The sequence below is a fragment of the Rhinopithecus roxellana genome, chromosome 9 (genome assembly GCF_007565055.1).
Source record: "Rhinopithecus roxellana isolate Shanxi Qingling chromosome 9, ASM756505v1, whole genome shotgun sequence".
Lineage (NCBI taxonomy): Eukaryota > Metazoa > Chordata > Mammalia > Primates > Cercopithecidae > Rhinopithecus > Rhinopithecus roxellana.
Window position 1 is genome coordinate 116,979,795 of NC_044557.1, and position 18,631 is coordinate 116,998,425.

Consider the following 18,631-nt stretch of genomic DNA (forward strand, 5'->3'; position numbering starts at 1 on the left):
TATTTTTTATAATGTTGTTTCAGTAAAAATGGCAACTTTAAAAAGGCATGTGATCATTAAATGGCACTCTGTTTGCAATGGTTTAAGTGTTAAGTGTATCTATGTCTCAGTTTTCTAGCTATTCTGTCAGTTCCAGGAAAGCAAACACCAGGACTCTTTTGTACCCTCCACAATACTTAACACAGTCTCTCAGATCTAGATAGACCCAACCAATCCCAGTGACAGCTAGTCACTGAGCCACTGATGAACACCAAGTGCAGATAACATAAAAATGAGAACTTACTATTATTTGTTGGTTCAGGAAACCCAGGCTTTGGACCACTCCATCCTTTGTTTTCCCCTGTCTGAAAGATTAAATCAAATCAGAGAAACAGGCTTATTCAAAAAGGAGGAAAAAAAGGTGACTAATCAATTAAGCAAAGGCAAAGTCCTCTCACATGGTTATTCTGCATATTCTATCTCTGACCCTGGGACGACGGCTACAAAAGAAACTAACATGAAAGATATCATTCCTCTTCTGCACCTAAATCTACTTCTTATGTCCTTCTGCTTTTGTCTAATCATGTAAATTTATAATTCAAGGCATAAATAAAGCCAATATTCAATATATGTATTATATAGAACATAAGCTCTAGCTAGGTGATGAAAAAACAAATCTTTTTTTTTTGAGACAGAATCTCATTCTGTCGTCCAGGCTGGAGTGCAATGGCTTGGTCTCGGCTCATTGCAACCTCTGCCTCCCAGGTTCAAGGATTCTCCTGCCTCAGCCTCCTGAGTAGCTGGGATTAGAAGTGCCTGCCACAATGCCCGGCTAATTTTTGTATTTTTAGTAGAGATGGGGTTTCACCATGTTGGCCAGGCTGGTCTCAAACTCCTGACCTCAAATGATTCGCCCGCCTTGGCCTCCCAAAGTGCTGGGATTACAAGCGTGAGCCATCACACCTGGCCAAAAAGTAAATCTTATTAAAATAGTAAATAATCATCGCCACAAATGCTTAAGTGTCCAAAAGAGCTTTTGTATGATTCCTGAGGTCAAATTAACAATCTAACAATCAAACATTTCTATGAACAAAAATGTTACTATGTCTACCTAGAAAAGTCCTACGGTAAGGGTCACCAAATACTGCCAATGACATATACAAAAAAATTGAAAACTAAGTCCTAACTTTAAGCAAAACATGTAATACTCTGACTTTTGCCAAATGCTTAGTGTTTGGTATAAAATGCATTCTGAAATATATATGCTTTGTAGTACTAAGTATTCAAATCAAATTAATAAGTGACTTTAGTTATATTATCTTTCTGTACAGCTGGTAACTTATCTCTTATGATGATCAGCATTTTATATTTATGTTAACGGTCAAAGGTAAAATAGATAATTAAGCCTAGATACAAACACAAAATACAATTGCTGCAAATAGTTTACCCATGTTCATTTTTTTAAAAAAGTTGTTCTTATTGAATTCATTCCTTTTTAATTATATGTCTTAGGGTGACAAGGAAAGATATAGTGGCAGACAGCAGAAGCAAAACCGAAAATAAAGAATCCTGAAGAGTAAGTTGACAGTATGTTAGAAACAACCAGGAGCTTCATATGAACTAGGGAGCATCTCTTTCTCTAATTAGCTCGTTTATCTCTTTAAAACACAAATTCCTGTCTTCAACCACATTTACCAACCTGAGAGATTGCTGCTATAACCTTTGACTGCAAAATGTTAACACAGGCATCCTTCACAAGAGAGAAATTACTATGTAATAAAATAGACTGATAGTAGTAATAGCTAAAAGCTAACACTTAAGATTTAAAAGTGTGGTTGCTAACGTGCTAAGTGTTTTGTATAAATATGGATTATCTCATTTTCTATTCTCACAAAAATTTGGTAAGATAAGTGATATTAACATTCAGTTTTACAGACAAGCAAACTAGGGTTAGAGTTCCTGTAATTACTGTGAGGTCACACAGATAATATGCGCAAGTGCCAGGATGTCAAACTATGTCTTTTAACTAGAGGAGAGTAATCATGCTACCTTTGTACTATCATTATCAGGAGAGAAAAAAGAGCTAAAGGAAGGAATGAACAAAAAAGTTACAGATTAAGTAAAACTGTGCTATCTAAGAATGAAAAGAAAAACAGTGAGATGAAGAACAGAGTTTGGAACTATTAAGAAGAATGCTCTAAAGGTATGGCCCGGATGGAAAGGACTACTGCAAAAACAAATGAGAGAAAACAGAACTAGACAGTTCCAAGGGATGAAAGAAATTTAAAAGATTTTGAAAAGCAGCTAAAGTCATTATTCACATGAAAACCTGGTGAACAGAAAGAAACAAAGCATGTTCAATTTTTCTTTTACATTCCTACCTTACTTTTAATTTTATTCATACCTCCAAAACATAGCCTGTATTTATCAAAGTGCTGACAACTATTTAGGTTCTCAGAGAAGTAATTATGTTTCAAGAATCCTGGAGCAGTTCTACAATTAGACACAGGATTCTAGTCTTCCAAACAAGTTTTTCATTTTTAATTAGTGGAATTAATAAAATCTGTTTTATTCGACTAAACTAATTTCTTCTATCCTTACATTGTTTATGTTACCTTAATACTGTACAACTGGCTGGACATGGTAACTCAAGCCTGTAATCCCAGCACTTTGGGAAGCCGAGGAAAGCGGCTCACCTGAGGTCGGGAGTTCGAGACCAGCCTGACCAACATGAAGAACCCCTGTCTCTACTAAAACTACAAAATTAGCCAGGCATGTTGGCACATGCCTTTAATCCCAGCTACTCGGGAGGCTGAGGCAGGAGAATTGCTTGAACCCGGGAGGTGGAGGTTGCAGTGAGCTGAGATCATGCCATTGTACACCAGCCTGGGCAACAACAGTGAAACTCCATCTCAAAAAATATATATATTATACAATTTATCCAGTAGGTAACATTTGATTTTCACCTGAGAGCTATGCTTAATTTCAAAATTTCTTTCTGTTAAAGATCATTGTTTGAAGAGTAAGGGAAAGAGGTCAGGAGAGATGAGGTCACAGTAATTACTACAAGAATTTCTCTCTTGGAAAGGAGAAACCCAGCAGGCATAAAGTACAGTTCATCTCCTGATCCTTACTTTCTGTATTTCTTCTATTGTACCCCTCAGACACAAACGAGAAATAGAAAAGGAGATGATATGGTTTGGCTCTGTGTCCCCACCCAAATCTCACCTTGAATTGTAATAATCCCCACATATCAAGGGTGGGACCAGGTAGAGATAACTGAATCAAGTGGGTGGTTCCCTCATGTTACTCTCTTGGTGGTGAATGAGTCTGACAAGTTCTGATGGCTTTATAAGGGGCTTCCCCTTTTACTTGGCACTCATTTCTCTCTCCTGCTGCCCTGTGAAGAGGTGCCTTTTGGCACAATTGTAAGTTTCCTGAGGCCTCCCCAGCCAGCCCCACAGAACTGTGAGTCAATTAAACCTCTTCGTTTATAAATTACCCAATCTCTAGCAGTTCTTTATAGCAAATTAATATAGGAGACAACAGCAGGAGGTAAGTCAAAGTCTGAAAATTGGAAAGCAGATGAACAAGTTGTAGTTAGCTTAGCAGATGTGAGTGACTGAAACCTAACCTGCAGAGGAAGAAGCCAACAAAGAGCTAACAGTAAGGTGATGTGTCACCCAGAATCCTAGAAAGCCTCCAGAATTAGGAGTACACCTGGTACTTTAAAGATAAATCCTGGAAGGGGCTGAAACAGAAAGACTGTCTGGAAGTCTTTTCAAGGTATTATGAAATCTCCCTATCACCTCTTCGACCCCAAGCAGCCAGGTGCCCACTCCTTCCTAATAAGGGTTTCCTGTTGGAAGAGGCTAAAACAGAGAGGCGCTGGATACCAGGCATAGTTGAGGGTGAAATCCGTGTGTTACCCTGCAAATAAGGAGAAGGAGTTCCAAGGTTTCATACTGAAAAATAAGATTCCGAGCCTCTTTTCTCATTTCCCCCTCAGAAGACACATCCAGGGTTCCAACCCACAAGGAACAAAAAGATAATGAGGAGAACAGAAGGAAAAAAATGCAACAACAACAACAAAAATTCCTCAGGCACATAACAGAAATACTACACCCATTAAACAAGAATAGGAAGCCATAAAAAGGAATATTCTGAGAATGAGGAAGAACTCTGGGAAATCAAAAATATAATAGCTGAAGTGAAAATTTCAGAGAGGGACTGGAAAACAAACTTGAGGAACTCTTCCTAGAAAACAGAACAACAACAAAAACAGAAATGGAGGGAGAAAAGAAAAATCACAAGACCATCCATAAGATTAACAGCATCCCAGAGATAAATAACAGCAAAAATAAAAGGAGAGAAATTATTAAAGAAATAATATAAGAAATTTCTCAGTTCCAAAGTATATGAATTTCTAGATTAAAACTCAAATGTTCAACATAATTTATCAAATACACATAAAAAATACACATATCTCAGAACCCCTGAGAAAATAAAAAGTCAGAAAAGCATTGAGAGGGAGGAGAAGGGTAAAAGTTTCATATACAGGCTGAAGAGTCAGGTGTTGAAATTTTAACAGTAATGGTGGGATGTACAAGACAAGGGTGTGATGCCTTCCCAACTCTGTGAAAATTTACCTCCAATTTAGAATTACATCTTAGAAAAAAACTATTACGTGTGTGGGAAATATAAAGAAATTTCAGACTACAAGATCTCAAAAAAACGTTTACTTCCCATGTATCCTTCACAAGGTCCTAAAGTATGAACTCTATCAAAACAAGAAAGTAAACCAAGAACAAGGGAAACTGTCCAAAAAACAGTCAACTCAACAAAGGACAGAGGCCAAAGAAATTTCAGGTTAATGGTGAAGAGAAGAACTTAAACACCAGCTCTGAAGCAGGCCTCTCCATCAATCTGCAATACAAGAAGAAGATAAAGAGCTCTAAGGGTTGGGTAGGGTGGAGGTTGGGAAAAGGAACGAAAAAAACTGCATGATCTGCTTCAGTGGTAAAGACTTTGGGGATAGAAAGATGTAGAAAAGTGTATGTGTGGAGTATATACCAGAGTTAAATCCTCATTTTCCATAGTAGAAAGTACATTTAATATTTTCACTTTTATATTACTTCTCATAATATTTAAACATGAGAAACCAAGAGATAGCACAAACTACCGATAGTGGTAAATAATAAAATAAATAGTTACAACAGGTGGTAAAGTGGTTGCCTCTGGCAAAGGGGAAGCAGAAATGCCCAGCGGCAAGGAAGGAGAACAGGATATTTTGGTGTTTTAAATTATAAACCTTGAGTTTTTACACTATTAATCTTGTATAAATTCTGCCTTTTTATATATGTATTACTTTGAGTATGAGTACTACTTTGATGAATATAATGATCAAATACGAAAAAGAATAGTCATGTCTTGACTTACAACAAACTCCAAGATATTAAGAAAAATTCTTAAGATATCTGAATGAAGAAAATCAAGATGCAAGAATGGCATATAAAAAAGAGGTGAAGAGAGTATTCCATTTTTCCTTAGAATCTAGAAACATAACAGTGACAAAGAACCAATCTGAAAAAAACAATTGCAACTTTTCTTGAACCCTTTAGAGACCTGAGATTATAAGGTAAACAAGCAAAATGAATTCTAGAGAGTAATAAATCCTTCTGGGAGAGATAGGACTCACAAAAATGTTACAGCTTTGGCAGGGCAGGGATAGCAGAGATGACTGCCATGAAAGCAAATAAGAAGAAACTAGATGAAATGTTAAATTTTTAAAGCCTGAGTATGAGCTAGCATGATAGTTTAGAAAAACTGGGAGCTCCAGGCAGCAGCTCTTTTCCATTGTCCTGCCCTGGATTCTCAGGAAGACAACTGGGGGTACAGCTGCAGACCAGAGAGACCCCCAACTTGGTGCAGGAATGTAGCTAGTTAGTGGCTGCACTGAGGGACAAGCACAGAACCTTGCCACTTCTCTAGGCCATTGCCCAACACAAAACAAAAAATTTAAGCCATTGGAGAAAGGGTTGAAACAAATCCTATATGCCTTTGGGGCAAAGGCAGGAAATTCTCTGGTCCTAAGAGCTCAGTAAAGCTTCACTGCTTCTGAAGAAGGATTAAAAGAAAAGCTATATGCTCCTGGGGGGAAAAAAAAAGATAGAAAATCTACTTGAGAGTAAGACACCACAGCAGTATAAAGCAGAGGTCTGCAAATGCTGGGAAATGTACAGGAAACTCTCTCATGCCCAAAGTGCCCACAAATCCAAGACAAAGTTTGGTTACCACAGAGAAGAGAGCAAAAACAGAAAGATCCACCTCTAAGACCCAGGCTCACAGAGTCTGCCAGAAAATGAAGCTATACAAAAAAATCAAGAACTATGACACCCACCACAATCCCAGGATTAAATAATAAATAACAGCAGTCTACTACAGAGCCCAAAGAGAGATAACCCCCATGCCATGACACAGCAAAGAAGAAACCTCTAAACCTGAGGGCAGAGCAGAGAAACTATGAAAAAACCCTCTCAAAACCTCACATTACACAAAGCACAGAAAACAGAATATGACTACTGAAGGAATTTGCAGTTAACAGTGACTATGGCAATAACAAAACCCAAAATGAATTCAGTAAATAACTAGACTGATGCAACCCTCCATCCAAAAAGTCTGAGAGAGAGACAAATGCTGACTTCTCAACAAACACTATTTGACTCAGCCTCTACTATTTTTCTGTCACAAGGCCCAACACTCATTCAAAACTTATGAAATACCCAAAACTGTAAGAAGAAATAAACCACTGCCAAAACATAAGAAAGTCAACAAAACAAGGCCCAGGGATGACCCTGATGCTAGACCTTTCAGAAAGGTATTTTACAACACCTATGATTCATAGGTTGAAAGACCTACTGGAAAAAGCAGACAACATACATGAACATATGGGGAATTTCGGCACAAAAATAGAAACCACAGAACAACAAAAAAGGAAATCTTAAGGAAAAATATTAGAGATCAAAACACTGATGTCATTATTAATAATGCATTAATTCAGACTGCACACAGCTGAAGAAATATTGTTGAACTTGCAGATAAATCAATAGAAATTACTCAAACTGTTTAACAAAGAAAAAAGAGTGGGGAAAAAAGAAACAAAAAAATCCTAGAACTATAAGACAATACCAATGGTCTAATGAACGTATAACTAGAAACTCCAAGGAAAAGAGAGAGAAAACAAGGAATAAAATATATTTTAAAAGATAATAGCTAAGAACTTGTCAAAATAACTGAAAGACATCAAATCACAGATCCAAAATGCTCAGAGAACCCTATAAGGATAAGGAGGATGAGGATAAGGAAGGAGGAGGAGCAGGAGGAGGAAGAGGAAGAGGAGGAGGATAAAGAAGACAAGGAAAAGGAGAAGGGAAGATGAAGGAGGAGGGAGGAGGAAGAAAAAGGAGAAGGAAGGGGGAAGAAGAGAGAAGAACAATAGTGAAGGAGGAGGAGGAGAAGGAATAAACAGGAGATAGAAGGAAGAGGAGAGACCGCGCCCAAGATGGCCAAATAGGAACAGCTCCAGCCTCCAGCTCTCAGTGTGAGCGACACAGAAGACAGGTGATTTTTGCATTTTCAACTGAGGTACCGGGTTCATCTCACTAGGGTATGTCGGACAGTTGGCACTGGTCCACGGGTGCTGCCCGACCACCAAGAGCTGAAGCAGGGCGAGGCATCACCTCACTTGGGAGGCGCAAGGGGGAAGGGAATTCCTTTTCCTGGCCAAAGGAAATTGAGAACACAACACCTGGAAAACTGAGTAACTCCCACACTAATACTGCACTTTACCAAGGGTCTTAGCAAACGACACACCAGGAGATTATATCCCCCACCTGGCCCAAAGGGTACCACGCCCACAGAGACTCCCTCATTGCTAGCACAGCAGTCTGAGATCTAACTGCAAGGTGGCAGCAAGGCTGGGGGAGGGACGCCTGCCATTGCTGAGGCTTAAGTAGGTAAACAAAGCCGCCAGGAAGCTCGAATTGGGTGGAGCCCACCACAGCTCAAGGAGGCCTGCCTGCCTCTATAGACTCCACCTCTGGGGACAGGGCATAGCTAAACCTCCACAGAGGTAAATGTCCCTGTCTGACAGCTTTGAAGAGAGCAGTGGATTTCCCAGCACGGAGGCTGAGATCTAAGAACAGACAGACTGCCTGCTCAAGTGGGTCCCTGACCCCTGAGTAGCCTAACTGGAAGATATCCCCCACTAGGTGCAGACTGACACCTCACACCTCACACGGCTGGGTACACCCATGAGATTAAGCTTCCAGAGCAAGAATCAGACAGCAACACTCGCTGTTCAGCAATATTCTATCTTCTGCAGCCTCCACTGCTGATACCCAGGCAAACAGGGTCTGGAGTGGACCTCAAGCAAACTCCAACAGACCTGCGGCTGAGGGTCCTGAGTGTTATAAGGAAAACTAACAAAGAGAAAGGACACCCACACCAAAATCCCACGAGTACATCACCATCATCAAAGACCAAAGGCAGATAAAACCACAAAGATGGGAAAAAAGCAGTGCAGAAAAGCTGGAAATTCAAAAAATCAGAGTGCATCTCCCCCTCAAAAGGAATGCAGCTCATCGCCAGCAACGGAACAAAGTTGGACAGAGAATGACTTTCATGAGTTGAGAGAAGAAGGCATCAGTTGATCAAACTTCTCAGAGTTAAAGGAGGAACTACGTAACCAGCGCAAAGAAACTAAAAATCTTGAAAAAAAGATTTGAAGAATGGCTAACTAGAATAACCAATGTAGAGAAGTCCTTAATAGAACTGACAGAGATGAAAACCGTAACACGAGAACTACATGACAAATGCACAAGCTTCAGTAACCGACTCGATCAACTGGAAGAAAGAGTATCAGCGACTGAAGATCAAATGAATGAAATGAAGCAAGAAGAGAAGTGTAGAGAAAAAAAGAGTAAAAAGAAATGAACAAAGCCTCCAAGAAATATGGGATTATGTGAAAAGACCAAATCTGCGTCTGATTGGTGTGCCTGAAAGTGATGGGGAAAATGGAACCAAGTTGGAAAACACTGCAGGATATCATCCAGGAGAATTTCCCCAACCTAGTAAGGCAGGCCAACATTCAAATTCAGGAAATACAGAGAACGCCACAAAGACACTCCTCGAGAAAAGGAACTCCAAGACACATAATTGTCAGATTCACCAAAGTTGAAATGAAGGAAAAAAAGTTAAGGGAAGCAAGAGAGAAAGGTCGGGTTACCCAAAAATGGAAGCCCACCAGACTGACAGCAGATCTCTCAGCAGAAACTCTCCAAGCCAGAAGAGAATGGAGGCCAATATTCAACATTCTTAAAGAAAAGAATTTTAAACCCAGAATTTCATATCCAGCCAAACTAAGTTTCATAAGTGAAGGAGAAATAAAATCCTTTACAGATAAGCAAGTGCTTAGAGATTTGTCACCACCAGGCCTGCCCTACAAGAGCTCCTGAAGGAAGCACTAAACATGGAAAGGAACAACCGGTACCAGCCATGGCAAAAACATGTAAAAATGTAAAGTCCATCGATGCTAGGAAGAAACTGCATCAACTAATGAGCAAAATAACCAGCTAATATCATAATGACAGGATCAAGTTCACACATAACAATATTAGCCTTAAATGTAAATGGACTAAATGCTCCAATTAAAAGACACAGACTGGCAAATTTGATAAAGAGCCAAAACGCATCAGTTTGCTGTATTCAGGAGACCCATCTCACATGCAGAGACGCACATGGGCTCAAAATAAAGGGATGGAGGAAGATCTACCAAGCAAATGCAGAACCAAAAAAAGCAGTGGTTGCAATCCTAGTCTCTGATAAAAACAGACTGCAAACCATCAAAGATCAAAAGAGACAAAGAAGGCCATTACATAATGGTAAAGGGATCAATTCATCAGTAAGAGCTAACGATCCTAAATATATATGCACCCAATACAGGAGCACCCAGATTCATAAAGCAAGTCCTTAGAGACTTACAAAGAGACTTAGACTCCCATACAATAATAATGAGACTTTAACACCCCACTGTCAACATTAGACATATCAACGAGACAGAAAGTTAACAAGGATATCCAGGAATTGAACTCATCTCTGCACCAAACGGACCTAATAGACATCTACAGAACTCTCCACCCCAAATCAACAGAATATACATTCTTCTCAGCACTACATCGCACTTATTCCAAAATTGACCACATAGTTGGAAGTAATGCACTCCTCAGCAAATGCAAAAGAACAGAAATTATAACAAACTGTCTCTCAGACCACAGTGCAATCAAAGTAGAACTCAGGACTAAGAAACTCAATCAAAACCGCTCAACTACATGGAAACTGAACAACCTGCTCCTGAATGACTACTGGGTACATAACAAAATGAAAGCAGAAATAAAGATGTTCTTTGAAACCAATAAGAACAAAGATACAAAATACCAGAATCTCTGGGACACATTTAAAGCAGTGTGTAGAGGGAAATTTATAGCACTAAATGCCCACAAAAGAAAGCAGGAAAGATGTAAAATTGACACCCTAACATCACAATTAAAAGAATTAGAGAAGCAAAAGCAAACACAGTCAAAAGCTAGCAGAAGGCAAGAAATAACTAAGATTAGAGCAGAACTGAAGGAGATAGAGACACAAAAACCCTCCAAAAAAGCAATGAATCCAGGAGCTGTTTTTTTGAAAAGATCAACAAAATTGATAGACCGTTAGCAAGACTAATAAAGAATAAAAGAGAGAAGAAACAAATAGACGCAATAAAAAATGATAAAGGGGATATCACCACGGACCCCACAGAAATACAAACTACCATCAGAGAATACTATAGACACCTCTACGCAAATAAACAAGAAAATCTAGAAGAAATGGATAATTTCCTGGACACTTACACTCTCCCAAGACTAAACCAGGAAGAAGTTGAATCCCTGAATAGACCAATAGCAGGCTCTGAAATTGAGGCAATAATTAATAGCCTACCAACCAAAAAAAGTCCAGGACCAGATGGATTCACAGCCGAATTCTACTAGAGGTACAAGGAGGAGTTGATACCATTCCTTCTGAAACTACTCCAATCAACAGAAAAAGAGGGAATCCTCCCTAACTCATTTTATGAGGCCAACATCATCCTGATACTAAAGCCTGACAAAGATACAACAAAAAAAGAGAATTTAGACCAATATCCCTGATGAACATCGATGCAAAAATCCTCAATAAAATACTGGCAAACCGAATCCAGCAGCACATCAAAAAGCTTATCCACCATGGTCAAGTGGGCTTCATCCCTGGGATGCAAGGCTGGTTCAACATTCGCAAATCAATAAACGTAATCCAGCATATAAACAGAACCAAAGACAAAAACCACATGATTATCTCAATAGATGCAGAAAAGGCTTTTGACAAAATTCAACAGCTCATCATGCTAAAAACTCTTAATAAATTCGGTATGAATGGAACGTATCTCAAAATAATAAGAGCTATTTATGACAACCCACAGCCAATATCATATTGAATGGGCAAAAACTGGAAGCATTCCTTTTTAAAACTGGCACAAGACAGGGATGCCCTCTCTCACCACTCCTATTCAACAGAGTGTTGGAAGTTCTGGCTAGGGCAATCAGGCAAAAGAAAGAAATAAAGGGTATTCAGTTAGGAAAAGAAGTCAAAATGTCCCTGTTTGCAGATGACATGATTGTATATTTAGAAAACCCCACTGTCTCAGCCCAAAATCTCCTTAAGCTGATAAGAAACTTCAGCAAAGTCTCAGGATACAAAATGAATGTGCAAAAATCACAAGCATTCTTATACACCAGTAACAGACAAACAGAGAGCCAAATCATGAATGAACTTCCATTCACAATTGCTTCAAAGAGAATAAAATACCTAGGAATCCAACTTACAAGGGATGTAAAGGACCTCTTCAAGGAGAACTACAAACCACTGCTCAGTGAAATCAAAGAGGACACAAACAAATGGAAGAACATACCATGCTCATGGATAGGAAGAATCAATATTGTGAAAATGGCCATACTGCCCAAGGTTATTTATAGATTCAATGCCATCCCCATCAAGCTACCAATGACTTTCTTCACAGCATTGGAAAAAACTGCTTTAAAGTTCATATGGAACCAAAAAAGAGCCCGCATTGCCAAGACAATCCTAAGCCAAAAGAACAAAGCTGGGGGCATCACGCTACCTGACTTCAAACTATACTACAAGGCTACAGTAACCAAAACAGCATGGTACTGGTACTAAAACAGAGATGTAGACCAATGGAACAGAACAGAGCCGTCAGAAATAATACCGCACATCTACAGCCATCTGATCTTTGACAAACCTGAGAGAAACAAGAAATGGGGAAAGGATTCCCTATTTAATAAATGGTACTGGGAAAATTGGCTAGCCATAAGTAGAAAGCTGAAACTGGATCCTTTCCTTACTCCTTATACGAAAATTAATTCAAGATGGATTAGAGGCTTAAATGTTAGACCTAAAACCATAAAAACCCTAGAAGAAAACCTAGGTAGTACCATCAGGACATAGGCATGGGCAAGGACTTCATGTCTAAAACACCAAAAGCAATGGCAACAAAACCCAAAATTGACAAATGGGATCTAATTAAACTAAAGAGCTTCTGCACAGCAAAAGAAACTACCATCAGAGTGAACAGGCAACCTACAGAATGGGAGAAAATTTTTGCAATCTACTCATCTGACAAAGGGCTAATATCCAGAACCTATAAAGAACTCAATCCAATTGACAAGAAAAAAACAAACAACCCCATCAAAAAGTGGACAAAGGATATGAATGAACAGACACTTCTCAAAAGAAGACATTCATACAGCCAAAAGACACATGAAAAAATGCTCATCATCACTGGCCATCTAATGCAAATCAAAACCACAATGAGATACCATCTCACACCAGTTAGAATGGCAATCATTAAAAAATCAGGAAACAACAGGTGCTGGAGAGGATGTGAAGAAATAGGAACACTTTTACACTGTTGGTGGAACTGTAAACTAGTTCAACCATTGTGGAAAACAGTGTGTCGATTTCTCAAAGATCCAAAACTAGAAATACCATTTGACCCAGCCATCCCATTACTGGGTATATACCCAAAAGATTATAAGTCATGCTGCTATAAAGACACATGCACACGTATGTTTATTGCGGCACTATTCACAATAGCAAAGACTTGGAATCAACCCAAATGTCCATCAGTGACAGACTGGATTAAGAAAAGATGGCACATATACACCATGGAATACTATGCAGCCATAAAAAAGGATAAGTTCGTGTCCTTTGTAGGGACATGGATGCAGCTGGAAACCGTCATTCTCTGCAAACTATCGCAAGAGCAGAAAACCAAATACCGCATGTTCTCACTCAGAGGTGGGAATTGAACAATGAGATCACTTGGACACAGGAAGGGGAACATCATACACCGGGTCCTATTGTGGGGAGGGGGGAGAAGGGAAGGATAGCATTAGGGGATATACCTAATGTAAATGATGAGTTAATGGGTGCAGCACACCAACATGGCACATGTATACATATGTAACAAACCTGCACGTTGTGCACCTGTACACGAGAACTTAAAGTATAATACAAAATAAAATTTAAAAAAAAAGAAAGAGGAGAAGGAAGTAGGGGGAGGAGGAGAAAAAATGAGAAGAAGGAAGGAAGAGGATAAGAAGGAAAAGAAGAAAAGGTGGAGGAAAAGGAGAAGGAAGAAAAATAGAAGGGAGGAAGAAGGGTGGGGAAAGAGTACAGAGGCAGAGAAGAAAGAAAGGAAGAAACAAAAAAAAAATCAAATTTAGATACATCACAGCCAAACTGCTGGAAAATAAAGAAAAGAAATATATTGAAGGCTGAGAAAGGAAAAAAAAATACATCAACAAGAACAAGTAAGAATTACAATAGACTTTACACTGAAAATTATGCCTATCGAGACAATGGAGCAAGATCTTTAAAGTACTAAAAGAAACAAGAAACCCAGAATCCTATATTCAGAAAAAAAACAACTTTCAAAAATGAAGGTGATTCATTGGAGGCTTAAAAAAGAAAAAAAAAAAGTGAAATTTTCTGCTACAGCAGTCACTGAAGAGCAGCAGCCATAGTTCTGCATTACCATATGGCCACAGGCCTCAACCAGGGCCCACGGTGAACAAGAATATAAGCAAGCTGAGGCAGGGCTGCCACCCTGGACACCTCATCAAGCACACAAAGCTTGTGTAAGACATCATCTGGGAGGTGTGTGGCTTCCCCTGTAGAAGTGGCATGCCATGAAGCTGCTCAAAGTCTCCAAGGACAAGTGGGCCCTCAAGTTCATTAAGAAAAGAATGAAAACACACATATGCACCAACAGGAAGCAAGAGGAGCTGAGGCAGTATCCTGACTGCCATGAAGAAAGCAGCTGCCAAGAAGGTCTGAGTCCCCCGCCCCACCCCCCGCATTTTGTGTATAATAAAACCTATAAAGAAAAAAAAGAAAGTGAAATAAAGACTTTTTGACAAACAAAAGCTGAGAATGCACTGCCTACAGATCTGCTAAAATAAGTAATATTAAAGGAAGTCCTTCAAGCAAGGAAGGGGTATAATACCAGAAAGAAATTTGAATCTACACAAATAAATGAAGGATATTGAGAATAATCAAAATGAGAGTAAATATAAAAGGCATTTTCTGTTGATTTTAATCACTTAAGACAATAACTATTTATGAAGCAAAATTAGTAACAATGAGTTGTAGGGTTTAAAAAATATAGAAAACTAAAATGTATAGCCACAATAGGAGGTCAGAGAAACTTAGAAAAGTAACATATGTGACCACAACAGAGGTCAAAGAAGAAAAAAAGTAAACAGAGTAAATGGAAAAAAAAAAGGCAACTAATAAAATGGTGTGTTTAAATACAACAACTCAATAACTTCAGTAAGTACAAATGGTCTAATCACCATAACTAAAGGGCAAAGTTTGTCAAATTAAATTTTAAAGAACAAGACCCAATTATATGCTTTCTAAAAGAAACCAATTTAAAGATAGGCTAAAAGTAAAACACAGGGAAAAAATATCCCATGCAAACACCAGTCAAAATAAAACTGGAGTAGCTATATTAATATCAAACAAAACAGATTTCAGAACAAGGAATAAAAAGAAATATCCAATAAAAGTGGTCAAGTCATCAAAAAGACGTAACACTAATTGTACATATATATAATAACAAAGTTTCAAAATGCATAAAACAAAAACTAATAAAACTGAAAGAAGCAGAAGTAGGAAAATCCAAACTTATAGTTGGAGACTTTAACACTGAACAAAACAAGCAATCATAACAGATATAGGGCCTGAAAGAAGAAATCAAGAGGGAAATCAGACCATATTTTGAGTTGAATGAAAGTAAAAACCCATACAGCGTGTATCCCAGATGTTAAAAAAACAAAAAGAAGAAAAACCCAACTTGTCAAAATGTGTAGGACAGAGCTAAATCAGTGCTTAAAGAAAAATTCACAGCATTAAATGCTTATATTAGAAAAAGGAAAGTTCTCAGATATATAGCCTAAACTTCCACCTTACAAAATTAGAAATGAACAAAAAAATAAAAACAAAATACAGTGAAGGATAAAATAAACAGCAGAAATAAAAAAAACTGAAAATAGAAAAAGAGAAAAATCAATGCAACTAAAACCTAATTGTTTGAAAAGATTTAAAATTTTATAAAACCCCTAGCTAAACTGAACAGAAGAAAAAGAGAAAAGAAATAATCAATATCAGAAATGAAAGTGAATATCATTACAGATTCTGCCACTACTAAAAGAGTAAGGGAATGTTACAGATTCTCCCACGATTAAAAGAAAAAAGGAACGTTACAAACAATTTTATACCAGTAAATTCAACAACTTAGAAGAAATAAACTAATTCTTTGAAAGACAAAAACTACCAAAGTTCAATCAAGCAGAAGTAGGTAACCTAAGTAACCCTATTTATTTTTAAAATCTGAGTTTGTAGTTAAAAAACCTTTCCACAAGCATGGTATGTTCTTCCATTTGTTTGTGTCCTCTTTGATTTCACTGAGCAGTGGTTTGTAGTTCTCCTTGAAGAGGTCCTTTACATCCCTTGTAAGCTGGATTCCTAGGTATTTTATTCTCTTTGAAGCAATTGTGAATGGAAGTTCATTCCTGATTTGGCTCTCTGCTTGTCTGTTGCTGGTGTATAAGAATGCTTGTGATTTTTGCACATTCATTTTGTATCCTGAGACTTTGCTGAAGTTGCTTATCAGCTTAAGGAGATTTTGGGCTGAGACGATGGGGTTTTCTAAATATACAATCATGTCATCTGCAAACAGGGACAATTTGACTTCTTCTTTTCCTAACTGGATACCCTTTATTTCTTTCTCTTGCCTGATTGCCCTAGCCAGAACTTCCAACACTATGTTGAATAGGAGTGGTGAGAGAGGGCATCCCTGTCTTGTGCCAGTTATCAAAGGGAATTTTTCCAGTTTTTGCCCATTCAGTATGATATTAGCTGTGGGTTTGTCATAAATAGCTCTTATTATTTTGAGGTACGTTCCATCATGAAAATGGCCATACTCCCCAAGGTTATTTATAGATTCAATGCCATCCCCATCAAGCTACCAATGAGTTTCTTCACAGAATTGGAAAAAACTGCTTTAAAGTTCATATGGAACCAAAAAAGAGCCCGCATTGCCAAGACAATCCTAAGTCAAAAGGACAAAGCTGGAGGCGTCACGCTACCTGACTTCAAACTATACTACAAGGCTACAGTAACCAAAACAGCATGGTACTGGTACCAAAACAGAGCTATAGACCAATGGAACAGAATAGAGTCCTCAGAAATAATACCGCACATCTACAGCCATCTGATCTTTGACAAACCTGAGAGAAACAAGAAATGGGGAAAGGATTCCCTATTTAATAAATGGTGCTGGGAAAATTGGCTAGCCATAAGTAGAAAGCTGAAACTGGATCCTTTCCTTACCCCTTATACGAAGATTAATTCAAGATGGATTAGAGACTTAAATGTTAGACCTAATACCATAAAAACCCTAGAAGAAAATCTAGGTAGTACCATTCAGGACATAGGCATGGGCAAGGACTTCATGTCTAAAACACCAAAAGCAACGGCAGCAAAAGCAATAATTGACAAATGGGATCTAATTAAACTAAAGAGCTTTTGCACAGCAAAAGAAACTACCATCAGAGTGAACAGGCAACCTACAGAATGGGAGAAAATTTTTGCAACCTACTCATCTGACAAAGGGCTAATATCCAGAATCTACAAAGAACTCAAACAAATATACGAGAAAAAAACAAACAACCCCATCAAAAAGTGGGGAAAGGATATGAACAGACATTTCTCAAAAGAAGATATTCATACAGCCAACAGACACATGAAAAAATGCTCATCATCACTGGCCATCAGAGAAATGCAAATCAAAACCACAATGAGATACCATCTCACACCAGTTAGAATGGCAATCATTAAGAAGTCAGGAAACAACAGGTGTTGGAGAGGATGTGGAGAAATAGGAACACTTTTACACTGTTGGTGGGATTGTAAACTAGTTCAACCATTATGGAAAACAGTATGGCAATTCCTCAAGGATCTAGAACTAGATGTACCATATGACCCAGCCATCCCACTACTGGGTATATACCCAAAGGACTATAAATTATTCTACTACAAAGACACATGTACACGTATGTTTATTGCGGCACTATTCACAATAGCAAAGACTTGGAATCAACCCAAATGTCCATCTGTGACAGACTGGATTAAGAAAATGTGGCACATATACACCATGGAATACTATGCAGCCATCAAAAAGGATGAGTTTGCGTCCTTTGTAGGGACATGGATGCAGCTGGAAACCATCATTCTTAGCAAACTATCACAAGAAGAGAAAACCAAACACCGCATGTTCTCACTCATAGGTGGGAACTGAACAATGAGATCACTTGGACTCGGGAAGGGGAACATCACGCACTGGGGCCTATCATGGGGGGGGAGGGGGGAGGAGGGAGGGATTGCATTGGGGAGTTATACATGATATAAATGATGAATTGGTGGGTGCTGACGAGTTGATGGGTGCAGCACACCAACATGGCATAAGTATACATATGTAACAAACCTGCACGTTATGCATATGTACCCTAGAACTTAAAGTATAATAAAAAAAAAAAAAAAAAAAAAAACCTTTCCACAGAGAAAATTCTAAGCCCAAAAGCCCTCACTGGTAACTTCTACCAAATAATTAAGAAATACCAACCAGGTGCAGTGGCTCACGCCTGTAATCCCAGCACTTTGGGAAGCCAAGGCAGGCAGATCATTTGAGGTCAGTAGAGCAAGACCAGCCCGGCCAACATGGTGAAACCACTTCTTTACTAAAAATACAAAAAATCAGCCAGGTATGGTGGTACACACCTGTAATACCAGCTACTCGGGAGGCTGAGGAGAGAGAATCGCTTGAACCTGGGAGGTGGAGGTTGCAGTGAGCCAAGATCGCACCACTACACTCCAGCCTGGATGACAGAGCTAGATTCTGTCTCAAAAAAACAAACAAAAAAATCCTGTTTTA

The 18,631-nt window shown here is 38.6% G+C and overlaps 1 protein-coding gene across 14 annotated transcripts in view; it reads right to left on the reverse strand.

Moving 5' to 3' along the window:
* The window catches only part of STAU2 (staufen double-stranded RNA binding protein 2), a 348,991-nt gene that overhangs the window by 170,496 nt on the left and 159,864 nt on the right, over positions 1-18,631 (reverse strand). For all 14 annotated transcript variants that reach the window (XM_030937273.1, XM_030937277.1, XM_030937275.1 and 11 more), the window contains one exon: positions 284-344. In XM_030937273.1, coding sequence (XP_030793133.1) covers positions 284-344 — 61 coding nt within the window. The remainder of the gene's footprint in view (positions 1-283; positions 345-18,631) is intronic.